The sequence below is a fragment of the Polypterus senegalus genome, chromosome 4, assembly GCF_016835505.1.
Source record: "Polypterus senegalus isolate Bchr_013 chromosome 4, ASM1683550v1, whole genome shotgun sequence".
Taxonomy (NCBI): domain Eukaryota; kingdom Metazoa; phylum Chordata; class Cladistia; order Polypteriformes; family Polypteridae; genus Polypterus; species Polypterus senegalus.
Window position 1 is genome coordinate 133,284,005 of NC_053157.1, and position 17,547 is coordinate 133,301,551.

Sequence of the window (17,547 nt, forward strand, 5' to 3'; positions counted from 1 at the left end):
CTCGTTCCCTGGAAACTTTTTACTACTTGGACATGGATTTTAACACATCAAGACTCGTCTATTCAAGTATTTTCAACTTCAAGCGCTGAGAACAAATGCTGTGCCGGTGTGGTTCCCTATTTACCTGATGAGGTAAGAAGGCGGTATCATGGCAGCAGAGCCGGCGCTAAGATAAAAGCGTCTAGCGAGAAAGTGGTGCTACAAACCTTCGGTGCCTTCTGTGATCCTGGGAAATGTGAACTCACTACCAAATAAGATCGACGAACTGGCTGCACTGGTGAAAAATGTCAGGACCTACAGAGAACGCAGTTTGCTGTGTTTTAGTGAAACGTGGCTAACTACTAACATCCCAGATGCTAACGTGGAGCTACCCGGATTTAGCACAGTTTGAGCAGACAGAGACACAAGTACCTGCGGGAAGCAGAAAGGAGGGGGAGTCGCTCTCAATGTCAATACAAGGTGGTGCAACTGTGGACATGTAAACGTTAAAATCTCCACTTGCTGCAGGGACATCGAACTGTTGGCTGCAAGTTTGAGTCCCTATTACTTGCCCAGAGAGTTTGGACACACCATTGTTGTTATTGTTTAAATCCCTCCTCGGGCGTACATGGAGATAGTGGGTGGCATCATAGCACCCTGTGGAGCTTGTGCTAATCGCTGGAGACTTTAACCATGTGACACTGAACAAAACATTACCTGCCTTCTCCCAGTATGTGGATTGTAACACCCGGGGAAATAGGACTATCCACCTACTGTGTTGAAGCTGGGGAGTCCTCTACAGCGCATCTTCAACCTGAGCCTGGAACAGGGGAGAGTCCCGAGGCTTTGGAAAACATATTGTATCATCCCAGTCCCAAAGGTATCACGTCCTAGTGAGCTAAACGACTTGCGGTCTGTCGCTCTGACGTCAAATGTGATGAAGACCATGGAGCGGCTGCTGCTTCACCACCTGAGGCAACAGGTCTGCCACACCCTCAACCCTCTGCAGTTTGCATACTATCTATCTATCTATCTATCTATCTATCTATCTATCTATCTATCTATCTATCTAATGACTTTTGAAATGCATCTGAATATGCAGTGTTTCTCTACCAATGTAGATCAAATAGTTATGCTAGTGTTGATTGAGCTTTATTTATAATCTCATTATATGTAAGGTACTTTTCTGTTTATTTTTACTCTTGATTTACTTTTGTATGATGTTATGGATATTTACTTCTCTACAACTTAAAATGTACAGGTATGTTCATTATCTTTTATTGCATTTTGTTACCTTACAACTTTCAACAAAAATAGTAAAGCATCTTTTAGATGATGTTAAATTGCAGACAATTTTCTTTGCACCAAGAAACAAAATTCTTCACCTGACTCCTATACTCTGTCTCTTCCCCTTATCAATACACCCGATAAGTGCAGAATCAGCTGAAAATTTTTGCAAAACGGCATGATATGTTGTTATATTTATAGTCGGCAGTGTACAGATTGAAGAAAAACAAGGCAGAACTGTTCTTTGTGGTGCTCACATCCGTATTAGAAATGCACTTCTTGAGTCTCACAAACTGTGGTCAGCCCAACAGATAGTCCATTATCCAGGACACCACAGGCTCATCTACCAGCATATCTCTAAGATTACCCCTTAGAATGATGGCATTGAAATAGTGTAGAATAATAGTTTATTAAAAAAAATTGCTACTCCATATACAATCACCTAAAGGATTATTAGGAACACCATATTAATACGGTGTTTGACCCCCTTTCGCCTTCAGAACTGCCTTAATTCTACGTGGCATTGATTCAACAAGGTGCTGAAAGCATTCTTTAGAAATGTTGGCCTATATTGATAGGATAGCATCTTGCAGTTGATGGAGATTTGTGGGATGCACATCCAGGGCACGAAGCTCCCGTTCCACCACATCCCAAAGATGCTCTATTGGGTTGAGATCTGGTGACTGTGGGGGCCATTTTAGTACATTGAACTCATTGTCATGTTCAAGAAACCAATTTGAAATAATTCGAGCTTTGTGACATGGTGCATTATCCTGCTGGAAGTAGCCATCAGAGAGGATGGGTACATGGTGGTCATGAAGGGATGGGCATAGTCAGAAACAATGCTCAGGTAGCCCGTGGCATTTAAACGATGCCCAATTGGCACTAAGGGGCCTAAAGTGTGCCAAGAAAACATCCCCCACACCATTACACCACCACCACCAGCCTGCACAGTGGTAACAAGGCATGATGGATCCATGTTCTCATTCTGTTTACACCAAATTCTGACTCTACCATTTGAATGTCTCAACAGAAATCGAGACTAATCAGACCAGGCAACATTTTTCCAGTCTTCAACTGTCCAATTTTGGTGAGTTCGTGCAAATTGTAGTCTCTTTTTCCTATTTGTAGTGGAGATTAGTGGTACCCGGTGGGGTCTTCTGCTGTTGTAGCCCATCCGCCTCAAGGTTGTGCGTGTTGTGGCTTCACAAATGCTTTGCTGCATACCTCGGTTGTAACGAATGATTATTTCAGTCAAAGTTGCTCTTCTATCAGCTTGAATCAGTCGGCCCATTCTCCTCTGACCTCTAGCATCAACAAGGCATTTTCGCCCACAGGACTGCCGCATACTGAATGTTTTTCCCTTTTCACACCATTCTTTGTAAACTCTAGAAATGGTTGTGCGTGAAAATCCCAGTAACTGAGCAGATTGTGAAATACTCTGGCACCAACAACCATGCCACGCTCAAAATTGCTTAAATCACCTTTCTTTCCCATTCTGACATTCAGTTTGGAGTTCAGGAGATTGTCTTGACCAGGACCACACCCCTAAATGCATTGAAGCAACTGCCATGTGATTGGTTGATTAGATAATTGCATTAATGAGAAATTGAACAGGTGTTCCTAATAATCATTTAGGTGAGTGTATACCTAGTTCAAATGATCAAATCTGAAATACTTAATTATTTTATATACTAAAGTACAGTATTCTGTATTCAAACATAAATTGTTTGTGTGATTAACAAAATCATGGTACATATTTCAGAAGAAATGTGATATTTCTCAATATTTTCAGTCTGATGCAACTTCAGTTCAGTAGTAATATGCCTGTATATTCATTAATGGTATGGGCAATTTCATTTTGGTATAGTAAAATTCAATTTGCTCCTCTAAAAGAACTCACCAAAGTGTTTAAAATTGGAATCACTGTTACACTGATGTCTTAAACTACAAATGTTCTAGAATTATGTTAAAACATTCTTTACAGCTTTTAACTGAGTTACAGAAATATTTTGTTTGGGAATTAAATAATTTATTTAAAAGTGCTATAGTCTGATATGCATATATCCATTTCCATACTCATGTAATCCTTTTATACAGCCTCAAGAAGGGTAAGTAGCCTTCCGATAATAAATGGGCAAAAGGCAAGAAGTTATTTTTAGTCCATCTAATGTACACAACTACTTTATCTCAAACATGGCCAATTTAGGGCTGTCATTTTCCCTATAACTTACAATTTAGGGACAAAGGAGGAAAACATATACAGACAGAAAGAGAACATATAAATTCTACAAATCAGATACAGACTGGATCTGGATTTGAACCCAGTCCCCTTGAGCTTTGAGGCAATCACACTAGCCATTATGCTACCTTGCTTTTAATTTAAAATTCAGGTCCATACTAAACAAATATAGCTTGATAAAGTGAGGCACTGGTTACATACTATTGTCTGAAAGTTCCAGAAGTATTCTAACTTACATCTGTGTGCATTTTCTGTTTTTTCAGTTTTAGAGTTTATTCATTATCTGAGTTCAGTGCTACTGAGATATACAGTACAGTAAGTCAGAGGTCCACAACCTTGTAATGCAACAAGCAAATTCATATAATAGATGAGTGCATGGATAGATGGATGGGTAAATGGATGAATAGCAGGATAAAACAAAAATATTTTACAAATTGGACAGAAGCAGAGAAATAATTTTCTCAAGGCAGTATCATATTGGATATCCATAAAACTGTCATGAAGTAGGACCTAAGCGTACAGTAAATCAAAAATAACCACAGCAGAACATTAAAAAACAAAAAGCTGTACTACAATTTGGTGAATATTTCTAAATATCACTGCAGTAAGATTTTTATTATTTCTTACTTGGAATGAAATTGACTTTGTAGTCAAAATCTTAATGTACAGGGTTCAGTAAAATGTGGCAGTGCTACAAAGTAACAAGTTAGTATTAAAGGTCTTACCAAGTTCTCCATTCTCTATTGCCTCAAATGTGATCCATACATCACTCTTGTCAGAGACGATACTCTTCATTTCCAACACATAGTCAGTCAATTCTTCTGCTTTCATGGTTGGAGAAATCTGCAACCCAATAAACAGCTTGGGTTTTTACAATGACCACTTGTAAACCACTAAAGTCACTTCTGCCTATTATGTCAATACCTAAATGAAAATATATGGAGTGTTGCTTTCTCTCTGGAAAGCTGTAAACGACTGTCAACTGTAGAGGCTGGTATGTGAGATTTCAAAGTATGATGGCAGAAATGGATGTGGTATTATTTATTATTAAAGTCATGGATGACAACTTGTCAGCAAACCTACTAAACCCATTCACTTCCAGAATATGTCTTGTACTCCATTTCGAGGCTTTTAGGCTGACATAGCTTTTGTAATGTGGGGAGAAAAACTGCACACTGTAATCAAGACAAAGTTTAATGAAATAATTAACAATGTGTTCTTTAGATTTCTCAAGACCCTTCCATTACAAACTATCTTATATATACAGTAAACCCTCGTTTATCGCGGTTAATCCGTTCCAGACTCTACCACGATAAATGAATTTCAGCAAAGTAGGATTCTTTATTTATAAATCGGATATTTTCGCAGTTAGAGCATAGAAAACCTGTTTACAACCTTCTAAATATGTTTTTTAACATTATTAGAGTCCTCTAGACATGAAATAACACCTTTTAGTCAAAAGTTTAAACTGTGCTCCATGACAAGACAGAGATGACAGTTCCATCCCACAATTAAAAGAATGAAAACATATCTTCCTCTTCAAAGGAGTGCGCGTCAGGAGCAGAGAATGTCAGAGAGAGAGACAGAGAGAGAGAGAAGCAAATAATCAAAAATCAATAGGACTGTTCAAGCTTTTAAGTATGCACCGCCGGAAAAAGCAGCTGCACGGAAGTGAGTAATGTGAAGGTAGTCTTTCAGCATTTTTTAGAGGAGCGTCAGTATCCTCTAGGCCAGTGTCAAAACAGCCCCTCTGCTCACACCCCCTCCATCAGGAGCAGAGAATGTCAGAGAGAGTGAGAGAGAGAAAAAAAGCAAACAATCAAAAATCAGTACGTGCTGTTCAGGTTTTCAAGTATGCGAAGCACCACATCGGAAGCATATCGTATATCATTGAGGAGTTTTATTTAATACATAATATGTGCTCTGATTGGGTAACTTCTCAGCCATCTGCCAATAGCTTCCCTTGTATGAAATCAACTGGGCAAACCAACTGAGGAAGCATGTACCATAAATTAAAAGACCCATTGTCAGCAGAAATCTGTAAACCTGTGAAAAATCTGTGATATATATTTAGATATGCTTACATTTAAAATCTGCGATGGAGTGAAGCCACAAAAGTCAAAGCGCGATATAGCGAGGGATATATCACTGTAATGTGTTTTAGACTTTTAAACTTTGATACTAGATGGCAGGTAATTTCTGGTACTCTCAAAATAAAACTGCTTAGGACTAAAATTGTGTGGTATGGAACTACTTGTACTTGAGTGCTTTAATACTGACAACCAAACAATTAATATTCTTAAGTTTCTGTACAAAGACCACGTGTGTAAATTAATGAGTCCTCTTTGGTATGCTACATAGTATTTATTTCTGAAAAGATATTTTTCTTCTTCTAGAAACAAATATACAGCTACAGTATATTTTGCATATACAATAACTATATATTCTATAATATGTATTCTTTTTGTATATGTTTGTCTTAGTGGCATCAGCTGCTTTGCGTTTTCCTAAAAGGATATTACAGTGGACATTTTTAACATTAAAAATAAAAAAGCAAAGGGTTTAATTATTAGATATTTCCTTCAAGGTCCATGTTTATATTAATTTATTTGATTATGCAGAATTCTGTCTTTTTGTAATAACCATTATGCTTTTCTTGTTCTTATCATTATATTAATTATTTCTGTATCTTGACAGAGTGCCATATATATATATGAGTTTTGTAAACCTTTTACATGTTATGTCCTATTAGATTATAAAAATCTCTCTCTTCACAATCAAAAAATTGTTTTATGATCTTTTCATAATGTGTCATGATAACTCATACATACAAACATTATATCTCATTTGGGTCTTAACAAGTTTATGCTCATGGATTATTCATATATTAGGAAGGAAAATACACACTTTGTTAATTTCTGAAAGAAAAAAGTTTAACATATACTGACTCTCTCTGAAAAGTGCCTTTTGAAGTAAGCAATTAGATTATCATTTACAGTATGGCGAGGAGATGGAGACTAAACAATAGTATAAGGTATAAGGTACATCGTTCCAGGTTATGATTATCTATCCAAACACATTCAGTAAATTAGTGTAAGTGACGGTCTATGGGCTTAGGGAGTAAACCTGAGCATCCAGAAAAAACAAATTCATACATGATATCTGGCAGTGGTCAAAGCCATACCCAGGCAATGTCCATAAACTTCAAACTTTAGAGTGTAATCTAATTTAAGTTTCTTTTTCCCATCTACTCAAGCTGTTTTCTCACTGTGTAGTCTTTCTTTGTCTCTAGAGCTTTCTGTGCCTGCCCTCTCTTTCACAATTAGAAACATACTGCACCCAAGGAAGACTGAACAGATAAAATATTTCCAGGCTTCTTTTTCTTTTTTTATTGCATAGTTAATTTTATATATTTTTTCATATTTCTATCTTAAGTGTACATTGAAAAGACATTAGTTCAACACTTTAATAAAACTTAACTCCTGATTTCTGAAATCAACTTTTTAGAATGAGTTATCCTTACCAAGGTCTGTTGGTCCTCTTTTATTTTATTATAAAAACAAAAAATAAGAATTCATAAATTATAGTAATTTTATTCATCTTTCCAATTTAAATGACAATAACTTACCTTGACTATACAACAGCAATCAGGTTCTTTTCTTTCCAGGTAAACCTCAACAATTAAGTCTCCAGCCTGGGAATACTAAATAAAAAATGATTAAATGCTGAATGCCTCACTTGAGTAAAAGCTATTTCTCAATTCAGATGACTGACACCATACAGTTAGATTGTAACAATCACAACAAAACAGTTTACGGAAATAATGTTTAATTCAGGATTAACATCCAGCCATCCTATCTATAAATCAGTTTAATACAGTATATGTGTTTTTGTGGAAAGGCAGGATTAAACTCTACATAAAATATGGGGTACCTTCACATACACAAACATCATTCACAATGGGACAACTTCAAGTTACCAAATAACCTAACTAGGAAAGTCAGATCATTCATCCAGGACAACCAACAGTTAAACTGAAATGTCTATTCAATAGACACATTGTCAAAAAGAACTTGCTGACCAAACAAATAAATGCATAAAATGCTTCACTGAAAATATGATTTCTCATTTTCAAGAACTGAGAGCCAGAAGAGATATGGTAGATGGGAAATGGGGCCTTGGGCAATGTACTGTGTGTCAGGGAAGACAGCCTAGCATTACAACGTTCACTGTAATATCCTCAATCAATTACTGTCATTCAGTATTGTTTTATAAATATGCATACTCCTTTGAAATAGAAAACAAACAATTTAGAATCCAATGAAGCATTGGTAACGCCATCATGGGAAACTGAGAAAATAATTTTGCTTTTCATTTTCTGACACTTAGACCATCTCTTATATAAAAAAGAAAAGACAAGGATTTTATACAGGGAAAAAATGCTGACTGATTCAATGTTTGTTTAATTTCTTTTTCTAAGGTAGTTACACCAAAAAGTTGTCAGTGAGGAATAAGTGATAACACACTTATAAAATTACTTATCACATAAACCGGTTAAAAGTACCAGCACCTGTCTAAATGTGGATTGTAATTTACTGTACTACCATGCATAATGTTTTAAAAAAACTGACTGTTATTTTGATTGTACAGGGCCACAGACTGGAAGAATAAAACAGTTCTTAACTAGTAATACAACTTTAGTAGCTTTTGATAAACTTCATATAGTTCTTGTAGGTATATTCTTACTTTTTCTAGTTTGAGAACATGACAGAAAATATAGCATGAAATTCTACAAATTTTAATCTGATGGTTTGTCCCAGTCCTACCACTTCTACATTTTTGCCATTTTAGCATATAGTAGTTGTGTAACTGTGTAATTGCACTCTTGGCATACAAAAGCCTTGTATGAAGTTGTGAACTATTAAAAGTTTGAACACATATAGCAGTAATCTACTTTCTATTGCTAAAGTCAGCAGGGTGAACACCAACCAAGATAATTTTACAATACAACAGAATTGTAAGTTCTACAGGTAAAATTCTGTTACAACGAAGTGCCGGGGACCTAAAAAAATTTCGCTGTAATGAAAATTTCATAGTAGTGAGATTCTATATTTGTCGCTACAGTGCTTGAATAAACTTGCGTCCAGGTGTTTGCAATCATTTCAATAGCTTCTTTCACGTTAATTTTAATCTCCTCCTGTCTACATGTTATGCTGACAAGAATTTTTCTCAGTATTTCCTTGCGATAATACACTTTCAGGGTGCGAATGATGCCCAAATCCAGTGCCTGAAGCAGTGCCATGCAATTGGGTGGGAAGAATTCAATGCGAACATTATCTAAATGTGGAAACATGTTGTGGACAGCAAAGTTATCAATCAGAAATAGAATCTTCCCTTTCTTCTTCTTCATATTGTGAGGTTTCTGAACTCTTTTGGGACCCCCACCCACTCCCCACCCAAAGGGACAATACGCCGAAGTGTGTCCCAATGAGTGATTGCCACTTCTGTGGAAGATTGTCTGTTGCTGGGGCAGGGCAACAGCAGACTCACAGAGCTGCAGCGAAGCGCCACAGAAGCAAATCCTAAAAGTTTGTGATCGTGCAATAAGTCCCAGTCTTGCACCCAAAAAACACGAGGCTGAGTCTCAGTACTTTAGCAAAACCAGCTTTATCCAGCTTGAAACAGGAACAGCAGGATTAATTATTGTACCAGGATCTACCACTCTCCTATACACAGACACATGTTCCTTGCATCACCCATCGAGATCTTTTCTGTTTTCTTCGGCAGCGAGCTGTAGCCACGCTGTGAGCCTGCTGTTTTCCTGGCAACGGATAAACAGTTTTCCACAGACGCAGTGATCATTCTTTGGGACTCTTTTCGGCATGTTGTCCAATTGGGGGAGGTCCCAAGAGAGTTTAGAAACCTCAAAACAGTGACTTTGCTTTTTCTTGAATGAGTGGTGCATTAATAGGAATGTTTCTTGAATGAGCATCACTGAACCGCATAAAAACAGCTTTTTTGACGTCTTCAAATGCAGCAGTTCGCATACATTTGTAATCCAAGATTTTTCTTTTTTTTTTTTTGCTTGGTCTTTTAAGAAAGTTGACAGTGTCAATGGCAAAATTCCGAATTCATTGACAACATCTTTTTTCTTTTTGAGCTGCAAAAATGTAAAGTTTTTCTAATGTGAACTGTTGTCGTTTTTTTGTGTCTGCCATTTCTTGGGTTAAATTCCAATGGATATTTTTCAAATGTTGACGAGCAATAAGCAAAAGGTATCACTGAAAACAAACACAGCAAAAAACAGTATGAGGAAAGTTCGAAGAAAGAAAAAAAAATTTTGAATGTTTTCGTTTCGGGATTGCTATGCACAACTGAGCTGTGACCACAAAACTAACTGCTCTGTGGATGATTCATTCTGGCATTTCAAGGTTTTTTGGGCACTTTGTTGTAATGAAAGTATCTGCTGAATGTATTTCATAGTAATGAGATTTCTATAGACTCTGTCATATGGGGAAACTGTCGGGACCATAAAAATACTTGTTGTAATGAAAATTTTGTTGTAAAGATATTAATTGTAACAGAATTTTACCTGTATTTATATGGTGCTAATGTTTCACTCTCTGGTATAAAGAAAGTAAAGAACATGGCTTTATACTGATTTTTGCAAAATTTTCATACTTTGAATACCTTGACATTGCTACTTTAGCAGGATACATTTATTATGCCTATGGTGAAAAAAGGCAGTTCAAAAGACCCAAAGATAACAAGCAGCAGGATCAGGAAAAGAAGAATAAAATCAGGTAGAAATCTGGAGCCAAAAAGTCAAATGAAAGTTAGCGACCAAAGCCAAAGGTTCTGTTAATAGAACAAGCTGTTCCTAACTAGTACAACTGACAGCAATTCAAGGCTTTTAGTATGCTATCCAAAACCTTATATATGGAGTACTGCACACCACTATCTTTTATAATGTTGGTGCAATAATTTCACAGTCCAAACCAATGTCATGTCATACACCATGCTCATGTGTCTGGTGACAACTGTTATTATCATAAACAACATAGTTGGGGTCATGTAAAACACCAAATATACTAGCCAAGACAACATCATTATCTGTAAATAAAAGTATGTCTAAAAGACTTATTAATATGTAGTATCCACTGTGCATATCAACTTGGAAAGTCTCTGCTGCTCACATTTTTCAAAGTACACATTCAATGATTCACAGAAATCATTGAGTAATGTCATTTGAGAATTTGTTACTTGTAAAAGGTACTATATAAAATAATACTGCTTTGTAACTCCTAAGTGACTGTAAGGATCATAAAGGACAGGTCAGCATAGTAGCTAAGGCTGTAGTTCTCAATTTTAGACCCTTCTTATCTCTGTGGTTTCAGGTTTTTATTCCAGTCAGTTTCAGAAATTAATGAGTTACATTTAGCTTTACAATTAAGGAAGCAAACTCTACAGAAAAACCTAAACTAACATGAAAATGGTAAAAGTTAATCATTGAAAGCCACAGCAAAAAATACTTTACTGATACCACCTGGCATTCCATCGTGCAAATGGGCAGTTTCAGTGCCCAGCTTCAGTAGAGCCAATAAAACCAGCAAACCTACCAAAGTTACATACCACTTCGGACAAATGAGGCATCAGTGAGCATTCATTCGAACAAAACAAAGCTACCTGTTAGAGATATAAAGAGCAAGAAGCCACACACACTTAGCACCAGCAATCACCACACCAGCATGGTGCCATAATACATACCATACCAGCACATATTTTTGATTGCAGAATAAGAACAGAAAAAAGGCCATCTAGTAAAAGAATCATTGCTGCATTGTATATGCTAAAGACATTGTACATTTACACATTAAGTTTGATTATTCATTTACAAATGTTTCACAACGCCTATCAAAACAAAAGCAGCAAGTTAAATCCTTTGTAACGTACAGTATGTGTTCCATGACCCAGTCATTATTCACAAAGTGCTTTTTCAATGGACTTCCTCTTGCATCCGAATGTAATATTTTTATGATGAAATATAATAAAGCATTTATAGCATGACATTTTATATTTTATATATATTAATTGTTAAATGACTTTAAATACTTCAGATTGTTAATAATTAAATAATATAATGTTGCCATTTTCTTTAAAACAATTAAAGAATCTTTGTCCTAAGGTTGCAGCTCTTTACTTTTTTACTGGAGATGTTTTCTGCATTGCAATTGGTTATGTAGAGGAGCAAGAAGAAAGCAAATGAATTACAGGAACAGGAGGTTGATATTGAGCCTGAGGATGAGTCACTAACAGTATGTGCTTGCATTCCATCATGCAAATGCAGAGCTTCAAAAAAGCTGCACGGAAGCTTATAAAAACAGCAAACCTGCCAAAATCACAAATAAATTCCATCTAGTGCGGCAACAGCAAACAGTCCTTTTATGGGTAGCAAGCTTTCTTTTTGATAGAAAGAATCCATATCGGCACTCTGCGCTACAATTTATTTGGATATCGATAGTATGGTTAACTACTAACTACTGGGTTAATACACTGGACTTTAAACCACAAGGCAGAGGAAAACCAAAAATCATTCAAGGTTTAATCTTTGCAGTGACATTTTGTATTACAATGAGTAATACAGTATGCTAGACCTGCCAGTGTTTCATTTGTACATATAAGCAATAGCACTATAACTTGGGTAAAGTACTGTATTCATTATATAAATGTTGTTTGTTTACTACACTCTTACTTATTTACTTCCTTAAAGCTAGTATAATTAGCACTAGAGGTAATTTATTTAATTATTTTTTCTGATGTAATTTTCATGCAGTATTTAAAAATTGTTTGCTTTATAAACCTTGAAATAGCACATCCAGTAAATAAATAATTAATGAAGCAAATGACAATAACAATCATGATGCACCATAACTGATTTTTAAATTGATATTTAAAATATGAGAATAAAGGGGTTCTAAAGCAGAAATATTTAAGACTGGATGTCCATCCTGACACTGCTTCCTTTAGTTGCCTTTTATGACACTTAGCTGGAATGATGACCCTTTACTATCCTTATTGTAAAAATGGGTCTAGAAGATTTGTAATAAACTCAGAAAATGTTTGATAAACTGATGATGCCTAATATAAAGAATAACTGTTTTTAAGCAGAATGCCTGAAAATATCGAGTAATTAGGTCTGAGGTTCTTGATTTATATCTAATAAATACAGTATATTACATTTTGCAATTACTGTCCATTTTGAATAAAAGCATGCCGTGATGAAGACTTTGGCGGTCAAGCCATGTGAGAATCTGCACCTTTGAAGCTGGTGAGGTCTATGTGTTACACTTACAGTAAGCAGTATTTTTTCTTCCAAAAGATAAAGTAAAAGGCTATGTGTAAAAACCAGCAGCTGCATAAACAGCTAACTATTACAAAAAGCACAAGTCACCGGAAAAGGGCTATGGTTTAATTTTTTTTTATGCAAATAACTTTTTGTTTATTTCTGATATAGTTTACATTAATTTTTACCTAAGTTAAAAAATTAAAACTGCACATATTGGATAATCTCAATTTTTTAAATATTTCCTTTTGTGTTAGGCTTACTTTTGATTTAGTTGGCATGGTGTGTTTTTCTAAATATGTTATAAGCAAATACCCAGTTCTAACTTCTTTGAGAGTTCTGCTATTTCCTGCAAATGTCACATAATGCATAAATGTGAAAAACAGAGAGACCCCAATTTCCACTGGAGCAGTAAAGAGAAAAATGTCTAATTTTGCTCTAGGAAGACAGTAACATTTAGGAAATATTACAAGGGAAAGCACTCAGTGGACAGGGAAATGCACACTGCTTAAAAACAAGTTACTAAGCATTCTTTACGCATTACTGATAGGAAGTCAATGTAACAATGCTCTTATGTACTTCTGGACAAAAACTGGTTACAATAAATTAGTAGTTAACTAATAAGTAGTTAAAAAACAGGTGTTGCTTTATTTATAAATATGCCAGACATTACTTTCTGCTAAATAACTCTCCAAAGTTCCCAGCCAATGATTCTATTCTTCACCATGCAAATCTCTCCACTATCTTCATATTACATTACTGGGTAAAAAAAAATCATGGCTAGTTTCTGCCTTGCCCTAATATTGCAGTGAACCTGAAATTTAATTAAGCAGGTTCAGTAAATTAAGAGACGGACAAAGCAATTACACTTCTTTTTCCTATTTGCCAACAACATATCAAATTTATTTACTTATTTTAATGTTCACAGTTTTAGGTATTAAAGCTGTATTATATTATCCATAAAAAAGCCACTGAAATCTAATTGCAATTTTAACTACAATTTGTTTTTTTTTCTATGTATATAAAAAGACTGTTATGAATCTTCCTCTTAATATTATTAAGTAATACTGGAAAATAACTGCAGACAGAAAGCAGTGTAAAAAGAATTAATGTATTTTTCGATTTCAAAAGCTTTTTTTTGTGATGATGGTCTTTAAAACACATTTTTCAAAGCAGACAAGCTCTGAAACGTTTCATGACATGATTATTGATACTGATGGGCAATGTCCGCTTGCCATTAGAGTCTCCAAGTTCACACATGTTGTCAAGCCCATATATTTTTCAAATGCTTTCTTAGTTGAAAAGAAGCATTTCTGTTTATTATCACGTCTTAAAAGTATCTGAGTCAAAATTGGAAAAATGTCTGTGTAATGTTTTGCAAGGTGTGCTACTTCAGGCCCTATCTTTTTAACTGAAAAGCAGATGCCACAATGTTTGTGATACTTTTTTCAGAGATTCTCCTGAAGAAAAGGCAGTTTTGCCAAAGGATAATTCCTAGGGGATTTCTGGAAGGACAGTTTTTTATAAATGGTCAAAGATTTCTTGCACACAACTATAGAACTGCAAAATATTCTCATAAATGTTACCTTTAACGTCATCTAAAATAGGCATTTAAATGCATTTTATCAGTAAAAGTTAAATTATTTATTATTTATTTAAACTATCCAATAAGTGATTATGACTGATTGATAAAACTGTGGCCAGCAAGGTAAATACTGAGTAATTAAATGATGGAGGCTAATAAAAGGCTAATGTGTTACAGAATTTTTTGTTAAAGAATAATTAGTGAAGAGCTGCCTCCCGACAGTTTGATTAGTGACAGTTGTGCTATGAGACCCTCAAACCAAGGGGTGGCCCAAGTCAAAAACCTAGTGAAATTCTAGATAATGAATGCCCAATTATACAAACTGTAACATATAATTTCAACATACAGTATATACATTATGCAAACATAAGCACTAAAGAATACTTTGACGGCATAAAGGAACTCATTTTAGCTATCCATGGCTAGAACATCATGGAAATCCAAAATTGTATCTTAATAACTAATTAAGGGCTTTCATCTACTATTATTGTAATGAGAATTTCATAACATTGAAAAGCAATAAAGTAGACACAGTTGAAACCTAAAACTAACATGCAAAAAAAGTGGTTACAATTTGTACTCCTGAAAAGGTCACACTGTACCAAACATTATCTTTAGATATCTTTTTCTGTCCAAATAATTTTGAGGTCAGCTTATTTATAGTTTAATTGTTATACATTAGATGATGTCAAATTTAAAACGAAGGTGACCCATTTTTGATGTCCACAGCAGGTGCACCATGGAACATACCATCATAACTTTTCAAGAACTCAATAAGGGTGACATTAATCTACTAAAGGATTACTAATGAGAAGGAGTTGCAAGTGCAGAATGATTACAACTGCTATACAGTTATGATGCTATTTAGAGTTCAAAAGATTTTGAACACTGAACAGTCCCCACCTAATTTTGATGGCAATGAAATCAATGTTTGTGTGGCAGGAATAAAGAACAGGAATTCACCTACCAAAGACCCTTTCCATTCAGTAATCAAACTATTTTCCATTTCCATTTGCTTGACTTTATCTTCTTTAATCTGAGGAAAAATCAATCAATCAATGAATCAATCAGTGAATCAATCAATCAATCGGTGAATAAATAAGACCACTTTCATTTTCATTCAGTTAAATAACTTGTACTACATAACTGTAATGTGTTAAACCTCAACAAGTTATTTGATTTTAAAATGAAAACAATATTGATACAATTGTTACAATATACTGTACTCACAGTACCAGTGTACAGGCCAGCCATGGTATCCAGCAACCTCGAGGGGATCCCACGAACCCTCAGGATGTCACACAGGGCAGCTCGATCAACTGAATCGAACGCTTTGCAAAAATTGACAAAGGCTGCAAAGAAACTTTGCCGATATTCGTGTTTGCGCTCTATGAGAACCCTCAGTGCCAGGATGTGGTCAATGGTAGACTTCTTAGGCGTAAAACCAGAATGTTCCGGTCACTAGTATGTGAGCAAGTGATCACGGATCCTATTGAGGACGACCCTTGTAAGGACCTTACCCAGAACCGAGAGCAGTGTTACCCCCCGGTTGTTGCTGCAACAACAAGTCCCGTTTTCTGGTCAGTTGGAATGATGCCAGTCTCCCAAATGGATGCAAAGATTGCTTGCAATGCCAGGAGGACAGCCTTACCACCAGCCTGGAGAAGATCCGCGCACCCCTTCCCCCCTCACCTGGTTCACCACCTGTGCACAGCTAATTGAAGGATCAGTCTCAAGAACTGTGGACCCAGAGATATCCGATGTCCTAGCTGGAGGATCAGCTGTGAACAACTGCTCAAAGTAGCCAGCCCAGTGGGTCACAACTACAGTGTCATATGTAAGGACCGTTCCATCAACTGCCCTGACTGCGACTCTCTGAAGAACAGATTCAGATGTGCGTATTGCTTTGATTCCTCTGTAAGCAGGACGTGGGTCGTTAGACCACAGATGTTGTGTCACTTACTCACAGATTCCTCTAACAAACGCCTCTTTATCTGTCCTCAGAGCCCTCACAGCCGTCCTTCTCAGTTCCCGGTACAGACAAGAGTTGCCATTGAGCCATGCGCTGCGACTCCTCTCGATAATATCCAGGGTGCCCTGCGAGATGAAACATCTCCTTCTGGGAACACCGGTAACACCAACACAACCGTCAGCAACCTTTAAGGGTCTCATCGCAGAAGGTCTCCCACATCACATTTGGATCGGCAGTCGTACCCAAATCTGAAAGTTACTCACACAAACTACGTGCAAACTCATTAGAAACAGCCTGGTCTTGGAGTCTGGCCAAGTCCAGGCTCATTTTCCTAATAGGTGGTAACCTACTGGACCTAAGCTGGATCCTAAGAGTAGCAACAACAAGTCTGTGGTCAGAATTCACAAACTGGGCACTTCTGTAGACCCTGCAGTTTTGCAAGAGCCTCCAGCGTCTGCCCATGAGGATGTGATCGATCTCCTTCACCGCACCACCATTATTGGACAAACTGCGTTTTCCCCAGTTGATTCTGGGGTTCGTCAGGGGTGTGTTCTTGCTCCTACTCTGTTCATAATGCTTGTATGGACTGGGTGTTGGGCAAGGTTGTGGGGTCCAGCGGCTGTGGGGCATCTGTTGATGAAGAAAGATTCACGGATCTTGACTTTGCTGACAATGTGTGATCTTCGCGGAGTTAATGGAGGCTCTGATCGGGGCACGAGAGACTGAGTGAGGAGTCTGAGTGCTTGGGCTTGCGAGTGTCCTGGATAAAAAACAAGATCCAGGCATTTAATGACTTCTTGGGCACAGCCATCAGAACTGTGTCTGTTTGCGGAGAGAAAGTTGACCTTGTTGAGAGGTTAATTTACCTTGGCAGTGACATTCATGTCTCTGGTGACACTTCCTGTGAAGTCAGTAGACAGATTGGGAGAGCATGGGGGTCATGAGGTTGCTGGAAAGGGGTGTGTGGCACTGCTGATATCTATGTAAAAGTACGAAGGTCCAAGTCTTTAGAGTCTTGGTGCTTCCTGTCTTGCTATATGGTTGTGAGACATGGACGCTATCCAGTGACCTGAAATGAAGACTGGACTCCTTTGGTACTGTGTCTCCCAGGAAAATCCTTGGGTAGCATTGGTTTGACT

General features: G+C 36.7%; 1 protein-coding gene across 1 annotated transcript in view; it reads right to left on the reverse strand.

Moving 5' to 3' along the window:
- The window catches only part of zmp:0000000660 (arf-GAP with Rho-GAP domain, ANK repeat and PH domain-containing protein 2), a 446,729-nt gene that overhangs the window by 111,637 nt on the left and 317,545 nt on the right, over positions 1 to 17,547 (reverse strand). The window contains exons 24-26 of the mRNA XM_039751270.1: positions 15,404 to 15,472; positions 7,137 to 7,211; positions 4,234 to 4,351 (exon numbers count right to left, since the gene is read on the reverse strand). Coding sequence (XP_039607204.1) covers positions 4,234 to 4,351; positions 7,137 to 7,211; positions 15,404 to 15,472 — 262 coding nt within the window. The remainder of the gene's footprint in view (positions 1 to 4,233; positions 4,352 to 7,136; positions 7,212 to 15,403; positions 15,473 to 17,547) is intronic.